Source organism: Trichophyton verrucosum (genome assembly GCF_000151505.1).
Source record: "Trichophyton verrucosum HKI 0517 chromosome Unknown contig00118_1.f1.exp, whole genome shotgun sequence".
NCBI lineage: Eukaryota > Fungi > Ascomycota > Eurotiomycetes > Onygenales > Arthrodermataceae > Trichophyton > Trichophyton verrucosum.
In genome coordinates, this window is record NW_003315558.1 from 61,159 (window position 1) to 75,556 (window position 14,398).

The window sequence follows — 14,398 nt, forward strand, 5'->3', positions numbered from 1 at the left end:
GCGTCGTCCCCCAGCCCCCCCCTCCGTTACCTGTCTGCCCACTACCTTCCCCTACCCTAACCCCCCTCCCCGCCTTCATCACTATGCCTCGAATCTAGTTATCTGAAAAGGTTTCCGTCCCCCTACCTTGTCCTCCGCCCCTCCACCCCCCTGGTAAAAGAAGTCATGTATGCCCCCAAAATCATGTATCCATCTTATTCTAAAAATTAGACCCGCTATATTGTAGAGAAAGGGTTTGATTTGGAAATAGCATTTGTCCCTTTCCTTTCCCTTCCTTTCACCATTTCCTATCCCTTCACTCATCCCTCCTTTTTCGTTTACTTCTTATATCTATCGATTTGCACCAGCGAGCATGGGTCAGAGAAGTGACATGAATGTTTTTCCTACTTATTTATGTACCGTTTCAGGGGAGTGTATGGAGAAAAAGAAAGAGATGACCGTTCCTGTTCCTGTTTTCCCTTCTAATGTGTTCCCTACCAACACCCCCGTTAGCCCCTATTTGACCGACTAGACATTTATGCCCCATTCCCTTGACCCCCCATCTTTCATCTTTCGCCCACTATTTATCCAATTCATCTATCGGTTCCTATGTCATACATGTCCCGTCTACCGCCCACCCGCATCTAACTTAACGTCTTAATCATCCGTCAGTAATAGTTAGCTCTTGACCTGCAGGCTAGTTTAAGTAGACTCGCTACTAACCAGGCTGAGGCCGTTCGTAACCATAACACCAACATATCAAACTACATGTACCAATAGTAATTAGCATCAGCAATCCGAATAGCAAAAGATGTCTCCACGAATACAAGTCATCTCAGACCTCCATCTAGAAGTCAACAATGAATACAGATCCTTCATTATACCCCCCGCAGCCCCCTTCCTCGTCCTCGCCGGCGATATCGGCCAGCTAATAGACTACAACGAATATCTGCACTTCCTCAACACCCAATGCGCCCAGTTCAAACATGTCTACCTGGTACTTGGAAATCATGAATTCTACGGCCTCTCACGACAAGAAGGGCTCAAGCTGGCTGCACGTCTTGAACAAGAGACACAACCCCACGGCAAACTAAGCATACTCAACCGACACCGCGCCGAACTGCCTGGCTTTCCCAACATCGTACTATTAGGCTGTACACTACACTCCAGAATACCATCTGAGTCCGTCGATGCAGTGTTGAGCCGCGTCAGGGACTTCCAGCGTATGCTCGACTGGTCTATAGCGGATCACAACGCAGAGCACACGCAAGATACGGAATGGCTAGCGGACCAAATCAGGACTGTTAAAGCTGAGACGGAGAATGCTACTATCATCATCGTCACGCATCATGCCCCTTGTGTTCAGGAGAGTAGCAGGCCCGAGCAAGTGGACAATCCATGGACATGCGCATTTGCAACGGAGTTACTTGATGGTACTACCGTATTTTCTCAGGTTAAGTACTGGATCTTTGGACATACGCATTACACTACCAGCTTCATCAAGGAAAGAGTCAGACTTGTAAGCAACCAGCGAGGATATCATCATGCTGGTAACCCTATAGAAAAAGGGGCTTCCATCTCTTCCCATGAGTTCGATATCAACAAGACCATACCACTAGATTAGTTGTCTTTTCCCTCTTTTCTCTCCCTCTTCTTTTCTACTCCTTGTCACCTCTTTGTGATCCCTTGTATCTACACTTGCTTCACTATCGACTCTCCATGTCTTCCTCTCTCTCTCCATCTCTTCCTCTCTCCCCTTTGGTTTTACCCCCTGAATCCTGCTTGCCGGCTTTTGATACTGGACGTTTCACGTGACTAGCTAGGGCTTTCCCCGTCATGCCCTAAGTCTTGGCACGCACTCGAACTTTTTTACTTTTTCTCTTCTTTTCGACTTCAACTTCTGAACTTCGTCAAGAACGACAAGAAACGCAGTCAACTTCCTCAACTTCACCAGTTTATCACCTCGAGGTATGTGATGAGATCCTTTGCTTTGGTTTGCTCGCTCGAAATGCCCTTTGGCTAGCCTGGGGAAATGCAATCATCGTGGTCGGGCCGGAGAGTGAGGCTCGGCTTCACGATGATACGCATTTCCTCTATGTACGGCACGGGCTGAAGAACCCTCTTCTGCTTCATCAATTGCTCTGAAAAACGAGTCGGTTGGCGAGTAGAAGTTATGAAAAGGGCACTCTTTGCGCTCGGAAAAGGCAGCTGAAGGCTAACTCGATCCATCCCGGTGTCTTTTTTATCTCCTCTCGCCTTGTCCGAGTCTAGTTTTTTGCAGTCTTGCAGGACAGTAACGGCAAGCCGAGAGAAGATAAAAGAGAATTGGGAGTTTCTGCATTAGATACCTCATCTCCAAAACAAATCCGTTTTCGATTTGAGAATCTCAGTTCTTCAATACCGCCAAAATGGTCAAGACTAGTGTTTTGAACGATGCGCTCAACGCCATCAACAACGCCGAGAAGGCCGGCAAGCGCCAGGTCCTCATCAGACCCAGCTCCAAGGTCATCGTCAAGTTCTTGTCCGTCATGCAGAAGCACGGTAAGCCACTACTACTTTTCCTTCTTTGCCTCAGCACTGTTTTCCCCCTGGTTTTTTTCCTACCGTATCTCCCCTTTCGGGCTGATAACTAGGCGGTTGTTTCGATTTTAAACCCACTCTACAACGTCCGCCCTTTAAGTGTCCGATATATTGAAATATTCCATATTGGCGACGATCTTACAAGTTTCTTGTCTTGCAAAGCTCGTCTTTGTTGTTCCATGATTTGCAACGTTTAATTCATCGTCACAGCACTTTACTAATTCCTCTTCTTTCCAGGCTACATTGGTGAATTCGAGGAAGTTGATGACCACCGTTCCGGCAAGATTGTCATCCAGCTCAACGGCCGGTATGCACCCAGACACACCCTGGTGGGCTTAGTTGAATAAGCTACTAACAACTTTGCAGCCTCAACAAGACTGGTGTCATCTCCCCCCGCTACAACGTTCAGCTCCGCGAGCTCGAGAAGTGGGTTGTCCGTCTGCTCCCATCCCGTCAGTTCGGATACATCGTCCTCACCACCTCTGCTGGTATCATGGACCACGAGGAGGCTCGTCGCAAGCACGTTGCCGGAAAGATCATTGGTTTCTTCTACTAGATTCTGATCCTTACGGTCGATGACAAAAAAAATAAAAAAGTGTTTAATGCACCGGACGGGGTATACCATGGCGTTCATTCTTCATTTGGCGGACTAAGCGGACGCTATACATTCTATACTACGACGTAATGATGTATCCAGTTCTTCACGACGTTACCAATCTAAGCATTCTGCTTTTTGATTAGATAGTGAGAGACAATATTTGCACTCATCTAGATCTCGAATGCCATGGTTATTCCTTGTCTAATCCCTCCGCCATCTCTTTGTAATGTCTATCTATGATGTCTGCATGTCTATCTATTGGGTATCTATACTCAAAGTTTAGTAGCTGCTCCAGGAATATCATCCCTTGATCCGGAGTCCTCCACCACTCCTGATGAGGGCATTGAATTGAAATCCTCTTCGCCATGGAAGTGCCTAGTGTGATTATCATTAGCAATGGAATTAATGTCAGCGTAGATCAGAGCACATACCATCCCCTTTCAGCCCCGTTACTGAGGTATTTGCATTCCCCATTCACAACACAGTTCCAACCGCCCCCAACACCATTACCCCCACGCCAGCTAGGGACAACCCTACCAGACACCGGACTGGATTCATCACTGCTCCTACTTCCCAGTGAACGCCGCTTAAACGTACTCATCCCCGCTGTGTATACTTTAAAGTCATCCGTAGACGAATCCTCCGGCATGTTCCCCGTCAGCGCCCGCCCCATGGCTATCAATGGCGCGGCATGTCCACATATGATAATCGCATGACTTTCCCGGGCCTTTTCCGGGTGCGTTCGTTCGTACTCTTGTATCTCACGGTCTACGTCGGCTATTATAGCGTCTAGGGCCGTTGCGACTCGGTCGTGAAGTTGTGCTATTGTCTCCCCGCTTGGGTTGGGGTATACGTGTGCGGTATACGATGGATCAATAAGGGAAGAGAATAGAGGGTCCAGGTCTTTGATTAATGCTGGCGATGGGTGTGTGAAGAAGGATGAGTATCCAAACCATTCCCTACAGCAAACATCAGTAACCTCGTTGGCATAACTATTGATGGACGGTGCATACCCAAGCCCATTCTCCACCCTCACACGCAAATCAACATTTTCCTTCTTCTCGAATTCCCTCAGAGCCTCTACCGTCGGTTGAATGGTCTGTAAACAGCGGTAGAATGGACTGCTATATATCCGGCATGGTTTTGGCTGGAACCCTGCGCTGCTCACGTACGATGCAAGTTCGTGTGACTGTCTCACGCCGGGCCCAGTTAGAGTCGGGTCGACGGGTATTCCGGTCGGAGTAGGGTAATGCGCATGGTAAATCCCTGTGGATAGATCTATGGACCAGTTCAGACGAAGCTGGGTTGGTTTCGGTTGTTAGGAACGAAGCCGGAGAATTAGATATAGCAAAGAGGAGCTAGACTTACGCCATGTCTCGTTAGATAGATAGTGTCTAGGGGCATTTGAGGCTAGAGTATTATCAAATAGGAGATATCGTCCTTTACTGATGCTAGGTATATCCGTTACTTTGAACGGTCTGTAGCGCTTTCATGGGGAGGAAACATTTGAAGAAGGAAAGGAAAAGGATCTTCCGCCGATTTGAATCTCAACTGCCGAGGCCCACCGAAGCTGCCAAAGTTAACTAAGTGGTTGACAAAGACAAAAGCTAGGGAGTACTATGGAGAACGCTGTAAGAGAGATGTCAAAGATGGATTCTTAATTGTCTATGAACTGAATCATTTACAATTTAAATTTGGAGGAACAGCTATGCTCCAGGATGAAAAGGAAATCCGATGCCAGAACGCTGTGGAAGGGTATAAACACCATTTGAAAGGGGAAAGCCGTGACTTGCACCAAGGAAAATGAACACCAAAGCCAAGTTATCAAAGGAAAAGGCCATTAAAATGAAAGAAAAGGGAAGCAACAAAGTGCATCAAAGGGGGAAGGGAATGCAGAATTCTAATAATACTGGAGCTGATGTTGGGTTTATGAAGAAGGGGGACATGGACCACGAGCTGGTAGCTAGATCTGGATTGCCTCGACCTCTCCACCATTGGCTTGCTCGCCAGTCGCATTTGGTTCCGCAGGTGCACTATCATCCGGGTTCTGCTGCTGAGCAGCTTGCTCTCGGTTTTCCTGCTCAGCACGCCGTTCATTCTCACGAAAAGCGTTGATTCCCTGCAGGTCCACAATCTGTCGCTCGCTCACTCCAGGAATGAAAGACGAGAAGAAAAGAACAATTCCTCGCGCAAGCGTCCTGTGTCTTTGCAACAAATCCGTAATATAGTTGGGGCCCGCATTGTGTCTTGCACGATGTGGCTGGGCTGGACCAGGGTCAGCTGGTAGTAAGTCGTGGATATGATCTTCAAGAGGGATGAAGATTGCTCTTCGGATATGATGAGGGATTTCGACTTCCGAGAGACAAGCCCATGCAATAGAAAGGACAACGAGGAAGAGACGGAGCCAAGTCCCAGAGTCACTCAAAATGTAGCAGAAGAAATAAAGACGGACGAACAGCCAAGTTGCCCGGATGGCTCGGACAAGCGTAGAGCCTCTGACAATTAAGCGGCGTCGACGAACTAGCATACCAGGAATGTTCAGAGGTCGTTGATTGGCAGTAGTGGCTTGTGGGAGATTGTTGTACGCCATAGCCAGTGCATTCTGTTGTAGAGTTGGCTGAATGGTAGGTTGAAATGCTGGATGTGAGGATGAGGACATGGGTCCTGTCAAATTTGCGGATGCCATCCGACCATGAACCGCGGGAATTAAGACAGCCTCATACCTCGTTGGAGAGGCTAACAAATATGCAGGGTGGCGACGACTAAATGCTGTCGATGGAGATGCGAAGCCTGTTTGACCAGAATGAAGGTGCGGGTTACGAGCGTAGTATTGGCGGAGCTGCTCTGAACGCGAACTCAGCATTGACAAACGGACGAGCCATCCCCGTAGTACCGGAACATTATGATTGGGAGCATCAAATAGTCTCATCAGCTGATCCCGGACCACTGATATCTCGTCCTCTCTCGGAATGGGGCCTCTTGGTAGCCGGGCCTCCATCGAAATGATTTCTGTTGCTATGTGCATTACTTGGTAAGGCATGCTGTTCATGCGGTTCGGATCTGATGGCCCTCCTGACGGCTGGCCGTTCGCAGTGCCGTGTACATGTAAGCGGCTTCCTGGCGCTCCATTGGAGGATGAGTCTTGCTGTTGTGAGAATTGATACGATATTGATGGCCGCATATATGGGGGCGGGAAGTCTTCTTGAAGTATTAAACCTCCGTCTGGAGGGGGGTAAACATCTAGAGTTCCACGGTCACCCACGCCCTCCGATACTCCATCCTGTTGCGTTGTTGCAACATTAGTAGATGCTGAATCATTCCTCTGCTGGCTATACTGCTCAGACAATAGTCTCTCCCGCATAGCTTGGGTAGTGCGATATAATTCTCTTGCGGCTGCGACGGAAGCTTCGCTAGGCGGAGAAATGGCGGGGGCCGCCGGAGGAGGCAAAACAAGGTGCATCGAGTATTCAAGGGGCTAGATCGGTCAGTGAAAGAGTTAGCTAGAGCTTGCACGAAATGAAGGGAGGTAGATATGAAAGGGACCAAGCGTACATCAGAGGGCTCAAAAAGGCGCCCTAGAGTCTGGCTATTGTCCAATAAACATCTCCCTCTGTAGATAAGCCGCTGATGTCGAGGAAGCGGCCTGGATGGCAGCTCTTCCATGATTTTGGACTTCACTTCTAGTATTGTGGTAGAAAAAGGGAGGTTGCTAAACGTGAGGCGCTGCTGGGAGTCAAATGAGGGCGAGAGAATGTGTACCACAACTGGCTGGTCATGGCTATCAGCGGGATCAGAGCCTTGTCCTAGGCCTGACATTGAGGTATTCGATGTCATCCTGACTCAAAACGAGTGAAAGAGCGCTATCAATAAACTATTTTGTATAGCAGCCAGATAAGACAAGTGTTCAGCCTCGGCGTGATATCACAAGCCTAGTACAGAACAACCCCGCGTAGTGTCAGGATAAGTGCATAGTAACGCTATATCACAGTCTTCCTAGCGTATAGGATAGGCGTATCTAAAATGTGATTCAAGGTCCGGATGTTTGCTGCTGTAGAGTCCTAGCACGCTAGTAGTGAGAGAGGAAGCAGATCACAAACGTCACCCGGCAATTGGACAGATAAGCTACAGCTCGTGTGCTTAGTTGGGAGTAGCTAATATCACAGCTAAGAAGCAGAAATATTAGAAGTAACAAGCTGAGACTGATGCACTTGGGCTATCAATCTGCAGCATGAAGTGTGAAAAAGAATGAAGTTGAAGCTGAAAAACAACCAGAAAGAAGTTAAGAAGTCGTGAATTTCCCGATCGGGCAAAGGAGGACAGCGGAGGTGGAAGAAAGATCTTCCATGAGATTAGTCAGCTGAATCTCAGTTCGATATCAAAAAGTGAAAGAAAAGCAACGAAAGAAGTGAGAGGAAGTTGAATAGATATCCCTGGAGAAGAAGAAGAAGAAATAACAGAAAACGAGACAAAGTGAACTGCAGAAAGAGAGAGCCCCTTTCACATTGAGGACAGGGAAGCAGTTTATGGGGGCTGGAACTGGCGGGAGGGACAATGTTTAGGCGCATTCCCACGGCCGGGGCCAGTCTCCGGCAGGGCCCAAGGAATGTCTTTACCTACGGATTTACAGGAACCAGAGGCAGTGGGAGATGTCAATCAATCTCACGGCGCAATTTCTCATCATCCAAACATTGGAGAAGCCAGGAGTCCGGAAAGGAGGAAAAGGAGTCGTTCCGGTCACGGCTGGGAGCTGCACTCCGCAAGACCAAGATCGAATGGTATCCTATCCCTGTCGGCCTTGGAGTTGCATTTCTCGGGCTTGCGCAGTTCTACAAGTCTAGCCAGGCCGAGAAACAGAAGATGTTGATGGAGACGGAGCGCGGGGAGCGGCCTCAGGAGGTTGTTCCGCGGCAGCGAGTTCGTCCTACGGGTCCGTGGCAGGTCCAGGTCATGTCTACGCTGCCATTGAAGCTAGTTTCTCGCATATGGGGCCGATTTAACGAGCTTGTACTGCCGTATCCCCTTCGAGTACCGGGATTTAAGCTGTATTCCTGGATATTCGGAGTGAATCTGGACGAAGTTGAAGAGTCTGATCTTCATGTATACCCAAACTTAGCGTCATTTTTTTACCGGAGACTAAAGCCAGGCGTTCGACCTTTGGACCCCAACCCGTCCGCGCTCCTCTCGCCTTCTGACGGACGAATCCTTCAGTTTGGGATGATTGAGCGCGGGGAAGTCGAGCAGGTCAAAGGGATGACATACAGCCTGGAGGCGCTACTGGGTCTGGGGACTGTGAGCCCAGACTCGGAACCCGTCCACCCAACTACTCGGCCCATGCATAAAGTCGACGACGACACCGACCCCGAAAATGTAGCTGCAGACCAAGAGTTTGCTAAAATGAACGGACTGAGCTATACACTGCCTACTCTCCTCTCTGGATCCACAAAACATGACGTCAGCAAGGACGGATCAATGGATGCATCGATGGAATCCAGCTCTACTTCTGAAGAGAAAGTGAAGGCAGATCTGGCAAAGGGAGAGCCGGCCTGGTATTCGCCGAGACCAACCTCCAACCGAGCACTGTACTATGTCGTGATATACCTCGCGCCAGGTGACTACCATAGATTCCACTCGCCAGCGTCTTGGGTCGTCGAAAGCCGGCGCCATTTCGCAGGAGAACTATACTCAGTATCCCCATACCTTCAGCGCACTTTAGCGGGTCTTTTCACTCTCAACGAACGAGTCGTGCTATTGGGCCGCTGGCGTTGGGGGTTTTTCAGCTTTACTCCCGTTGGCGCAACCAACGTCGGGTCAATTAAGATTAACTTTGACGCCGAACTTCGCACCAACAGCCTTACAACCGACACTGCCGCTGATCGACAGGCAGCGCTTGCAGCCCAACGAGGCGAGCCCTACTCCGGCTACACTGAAGCAACGTACGGACACGCGAGTAAGACGCTCCGTGGCCATGCCTTACAGCGAGGAGAGGAGATAGGCGGCTTCCAGCTCGGTAGCTCGATAGTCCTAGTGTTCGAAGCGCCGATGGGCAGCCGTCAGAGCTTCGACGTGTCGTGGACTGGTGAACGGGAAGGCGGGTGGCAGTGGCATATCAAAAAGGGGCAGCGGATAAAGTACGGTGAGGCATTGGGTGAAGTTGTTTAAGACATGTTTGTGCATCTAACCTTCATTGTGTGTATACTATCAGCGAGCTCGGCGGTGTTTTTCTTTACATGTTGGACGCAGGAACTGTAGAATAGCCATCCATCATCGTCATCGTCATCATCTTTCTTCTCTGCTTCAACCTCTTGATACTCCGTATGTTCTATATCTTTCCGTCCCCAGACCGTCCAACGCCTGCCTCGGTCCGCTTAGTCATCAGATCGGCCCTTGGCGTCCGCTGCATCAAAAAAATTTTTTGTTACTTCAAGTTACTTTTTGTTGACTCCGCCGTTAACTTATCGTTTTAGTTAGTGTCAACATCAATCAACTCACGGTCAGCCGAAGAATGGTACGGAGAACTGGGGCTCTGGCTAGAGACCACCAATAAAGTGAGTCACCTGAAGGGCCCTCCAGAGCCAACGTCTGTGGATGATTCCGCCGCCCTCCGCAATCACAGCAGCCAGCATGTCTGCTCGCGTATCTCGCAGTTCCTTGCCTGAAAACCCAGTCCGTCACCTCGCAGGATCCTGAAACCTTACAACTCCACGGCCATAGGACATCTATCCTTGCGTGCCGGGTGCCGTCGGAATATGAGCTGCAATCCCGCTTCACGTTAAGGCTAGAAACAGCCACCCGGCCAGAAGAGCCCACAGTTCCTCCAGAGCAAACTTCTAATTTGCTTTGAGATCCCGATTGCCAAGGGTACGTCACCACAGTGGCCAAGGAGGCCCTTGGCAGGTCTTCCGCCATGGGTCAACCTTGCCACCAGGCTCGATGCTCTTTCGCTGCAGAGCGGAACTGTGGGGAAGGCGGAGGTCGTATCTGGCAGATTTGGATCTGGACATAGGGCGAGGATGGTTAGCGAACTGTGGGCGGACGCTTGGCGGGTCTATGCTGATTCGACGCTGGGCTTTTTCGGAATCTCTGCTACTATGGAATCATGCTTCCAAGCATGGTCAGTTTGGCTCCAAGACAACCTTTGGAACATATTGTGGGTATGAAGGAGGCGAGGCACCTTTTCTCCGGATGAAATGGTGACCTGGATGAAAGACCGTTCCGCAAGATTTAAGAAGTCAATGAACCCCCCCTTGCATTGTTTTCATTCCGGGCCGTCATCTATTTACACATCACTGGTACCTCTCTCGTTCATTAAGGAGAGCAGTTTGGATCCTTGATTCTTTGGACTTCTGGATATAGCCTTCTATAGTCTAGATAGGACTCAAAAAAGGAATCAACATATATTTGCCAGTTTCACTCTTTTACCACAAATCACTATCTGCGGCCATGGGAGAAAAATCTCCTGCGTCAGGCCCCGTGTCTCTCTCCCATCCAGCGCACTGCCTTACAGCAGAGGCAGCAACCCGGGAACTAGCCACCAATGCCGACGACGGTCTTACCGCACAGGAAGCTAAGGCTCGCCTGGAGAAATATGGACAGAACAAGCTTGATGACGGAGAAGGCGTCTCGGTCATCAAGATCCTTATCCGTCAAATTGCAAACGCCATGATGCTAGTTAAGCGGCCCATTCCATTTTGACCCCTTTAACCCCCCCTTATCAATAAGAACTTTGTTTGTCTGATCCAGTTCTTGGAGTAGGTCCTTATCATGGCCATGGCTGTGAGTTTCGGAATCCAATCTTGGATTGAAGGCGGCGTCATTGCTGCTGTCATCATTTTGAACATCGTTGTCGGATTCTTCCAGGAGTATGCTGCTGAGAAGACTATGGATTCCCTCCGTTCTTTGAGTTCGCCCACCGGAACTGTTTCTAGAGACGGGCAGACTATCGTTATCCCGTCAATTGACATTGTTCCTGGTGATATGATTGAGCTTAAAACGGGTGACACAGTTCCAGCTGACCTTCGGTACGTCATCTCTGGTTTACCCCAATAAAACTTGCATCCCTCTTCGCATAGCTAACAATTTAATGCTCGATAGACTTGTTGAAGCGGTAAACTTCGAAACCGACGAGGCTCTCCTAACTGGAGAATCCCTCCCTGTCCAGAAAGATTGTGACATGGTCTTCAAGGAAGATGTTGGTCCAGGAGATAGATTGAACATTGCCTATAGTTCATCTACTGTAACCCGTGGCCGGGCCCGTGGTGTCGTTATAGCTACCGGAATGAACACCGAGATTGGCTCAATTGCCGCGGCTCTGAGGGCATCGGATAGCAAGCGTCGACCAGTCAAGCGTGGACCCAGCGGAGAAACGAAGAAACGATGGTACGTGCAGGCCTGGGCTCTGACCAGTACGGATGCCGTGGGAAGATTCCTTGGAGTCAATGTTGGAACTCCCTTGCAACGAAAGCTCTCGAAGCTAGCTCTGATCCTATTCGGAGTAGCTGTGCTGTTTGCCATTATTGTGATGAGTGCGAACAAATGGAGCAGTAACAACGAAGTTATTATCTACGCAGTTGCTACGGGTCTTAGTATGATTCCTGCCTGTCTAGTGGTGGTGTTGACAATCACCATGGCTGTTGGCACGAAGAGAATGGTTGAGAGGCACGTTATTGTTCGGAAGCTTGATTCCCTCGAAGCTCTGGGTGCAGTGACAAACATCTGCTCTGACAAGACCGGCACACTTACCCAGGGCAAAATGGTTGCGAAGAAAGCCTGGATCCCGTCAATTGGAACATACTCTGTTGGTACTTCGAACGAGCCATTCAATCCCGAAATTGGAGAAATCAGCCTCGATGAACTGCCACCGGTCAAGATGGATGAGGAAAAGCTCGCACCACCTAGCCATCCCGATGAACTGCTCAAGGGCAGCCCTCAGCTGGAAGAATTTCTCAATGTCGCTTCCATGGCTAACCTCTCGCATGTCTACCGGTCTGAAAGTGAAGGGAACGAGTGGCATGCCAGAGGCGAACCCACCGAGATTGCTATACAGGTCTTTGCATCGAGATTCAACTGGAACAGGGACCGATGGGTGAAAGGCGAGGGAGCAATCTGGCACCAGAAAGCCGAGTTCCCATTCGACTCCGACGTGAAGAAGATGTCAGTTATTTTCCGCAAACTTAGCGAGTCGGAGGATAAAGAGATGGTTTTCACCAAGGGAGCGGTCGAACGTATTATCGATTCCTGCACGTCTGTTATTTTGGATGCAGCTCAAGGCCCAGTGCCGATGACTGATGAGATCCGCAATGACATACTCGAGAACATGGAGGCGTTAGCGAAACTCGGTTTGCGTGTCCTTGCGCTTGCCAGTCGGCCATATTCTCCTGCTGATCATGCACTTGAGGGCTCTGATATCAGTCGTGAAGATGTCGAAAGGGACTTGCAATTCTGTGGCTTGATCGGACTTTATGATCCCCCCCGTCCTGAGACAGCAGGTGCCATTGCGGAATGTTACAAGGCAGGAATTTCAGTACACATGGTTACTGGTGATCATCCGGGAACAGCTCGTGCTATCGCAGCACAGGTTGGAATCATTCCTTCGGATCTGAGCATGGTTGCAAAGGATGTTGCCGACGCAATGGTCATGACAGCAAGCCAGTTTGACAAGCTATCTGAGGAGGAAATTGACCGTCTGCCAACCCTTCCATTGGTTATTGCTCGATGTGCACCACACACCAAGGTCCGTATGATCAAGGCTCTTCACAGACGAGGCAAGTTCGCAGCCATGACCGGTGATGGCGTCAATGACTCTCCATCGTTGAAGCATGCAGACGTCGGTATTGCAATGGGCCAGAGCGGTTCGGATGTGGCCAAGGATGCGTCGGATATCGTTCTGACGGACGACAACTTTGCATCCATCCTTAACGCTGTCGAAGAAGGCCGTCGTATCTTTGATAACATCCAGAAGTTTGTGTTGCATCTGCTTGCAGAGAATATTGCACAGGCCTGCACTTTGCTTATTGGATTAGCCTTCAAGGACAACGATAACCAGTCTGTCTTCCCACTGGCTCCAGTAGAAATCCTGTGGATCATCATGATCACGTCCGGAATGCCTGATATGGGTCTTGGAATGGAGATTGCGGCCCCTGATATCATGGACAGACCACCACAAAGCGTAAGTTCTCTTTTTGTCTTCCCATCAGGTAGATGACATCCGCTAACAGCTGATCTGTATATAGAAACAAGGAATCTTCACATGGGAGATTATCGTGGATATTGTGGCCTACGGACTCTGGATGTCAGCACTCTGTCTCTCTGCCTTTTCTCTAGTGACGTATGGCTTCGGAGACGGCAACTTAGGCACGCACTGCAACCGAGACTACACCCCCGAGTGCGACACCGTTTTCCGAGCTCGAGCCACGACCTTCGTCTGTCTGACCTGGTTCGCCCTCTTCCTGGCCTGGGAGATGGTCAATCTCCGCCGCAGCTTCTTCCGCATGCAGCCTGGCTCCAAGCTGTACTTCACACAGTGGATGCACGACGTCTGGCGCAACCAGTTCCTCTTCTGGGCCATCATGGCAGGTTTCATTACTATCTTCCCGCTGTTGTACGTCCCTGTGATCAACCACAGCGTCTTCAGACATACCGGCATCACCTGGGAATGGGGAATTGTCTTTATTGAGTCTTTGCTTTTCTTCCTTGGTGTCGAGGCCTGGAAATGGGGGAAGAGGATCTTCTTCCGCCGCCAGGCACGCCTCAATGCGGCATCTGACACCAAAGAGGTGTCTCGAGTCCGAGGAGCTAACTCAGCAGAAGAATAACGCAGGCTGTGAAGGGGGTGAAGTGGTGAGAGAGGGTGTGTGTGTGTGAAGGTGTGTTTTGAGGTTGCAGTAGTGGTAGTTGAAGTTGACACATGTTCGATCAGGCGTCAAAGTCCGTAGAACTGGTCAACTTATGCCAGAAAATCATGTTGAGGTAAGTAATAGAGGGATATCGAGTGGTATAAATTGAGCTTCTCGGTCTCAAGATGCCGCTGGGGGATTCGCATGGAGGGTCTTCTTTCTAGTTGATACCCAGTTCATAGTGTTTATAGCCAAAAATGCCATGTTCAGTATATTCGATGACCATCCTATCCACCACACAGGTTACTTTTATTAAAAAGAAGCAAAAGAATTAAAATAATCCTATCACACACACCCCGATTAATGAATGATTAAAGAAATAAGAAATAAAAAATAAAAGAAAAAAATT

At 49.4% G+C, this 14,398-nt stretch overlaps 6 protein-coding genes across 6 annotated transcripts; 5 read left to right on the forward strand and 1 right to left on the reverse strand.

Moving 5' to 3' along the window:
- Nucleotides 1–790: 790 nt before the first annotated feature.
- TRV_01496 (uncharacterized protein) lies at nt 791–1,603 on the forward strand (the record flags this gene model as incomplete). The annotated part of the gene is made up of 1 exon (XM_003024313.1): nt 791–1,603. The coding sequence occupies one exon, from the start codon at nt 791–793 to the stop codon at nt 1,601–1,603; it is 813 nt and encodes a 270-aa protein (XP_003024359.1).
- A 784-nt stretch (nt 1,604–2,387) lies between these two features.
- Nucleotides 2,388–3,115, forward strand: TRV_01497 (uncharacterized protein; the record flags this gene model as incomplete). The annotated part of the gene is made up of 4 exons (XM_003024314.1): nt 2,388–2,520; nt 2,613–2,645; nt 2,797–2,866; nt 2,926–3,115. The coding sequence occupies 4 exons, from the start codon at nt 2,388–2,390 to the stop codon at nt 3,113–3,115; spliced, it is 426 nt and encodes a 141-aa protein (XP_003024360.1).
- A 2,005-nt stretch (nt 3,116–5,120) lies between these two features.
- Nucleotides 5,121–6,617, reverse strand: TRV_01498 (uncharacterized protein; the record flags this gene model as incomplete). The annotated part of the gene is made up of 1 exon (XM_003024315.1): nt 5,121–6,617. The coding sequence occupies one exon, from the start codon at nt 6,615–6,617 to the stop codon at nt 5,121–5,123; it is 1,497 nt and encodes a 498-aa protein (XP_003024361.1).
- A 1,091-nt stretch (nt 6,618–7,708) lies between these two features.
- TRV_01499 (uncharacterized protein) lies at nt 7,709–9,316 on the forward strand (the record flags this gene model as incomplete). Its single annotated transcript, XM_003024316.1, has 1 exon — nt 7,709–9,316. The coding sequence occupies one exon, from the start codon at nt 7,709–7,711 to the stop codon at nt 9,314–9,316; it is 1,608 nt and encodes a 535-aa protein (XP_003024362.1).
- A 1,281-nt stretch (nt 9,317–10,597) lies between these two features.
- TRV_01500 (uncharacterized protein) lies at nt 10,598–10,849 on the forward strand (the record flags this gene model as incomplete). The annotated part of the gene is made up of 1 exon (XM_003024317.1): nt 10,598–10,849. The coding sequence occupies one exon, from the start codon at nt 10,598–10,600 to the stop codon at nt 10,847–10,849; it is 252 nt and encodes an 83-aa protein (XP_003024363.1).
- Nucleotides 10,850–10,918: 69 nt separating this feature from the next.
- Nucleotides 10,919–13,968, forward strand: TRV_01501 (sodium P-type ATPase, putative; the record flags this gene model as incomplete). Its single annotated transcript, XM_003024318.1, has 3 exons — nt 10,919–11,175; nt 11,249–13,322; nt 13,387–13,968. The coding sequence occupies 3 exons, from the start codon at nt 10,919–10,921 to the stop codon at nt 13,966–13,968; spliced, it is 2,913 nt and encodes a 970-aa protein (XP_003024364.1).
- Nucleotides 13,969–14,398: the final 430 nt, after the last annotated feature.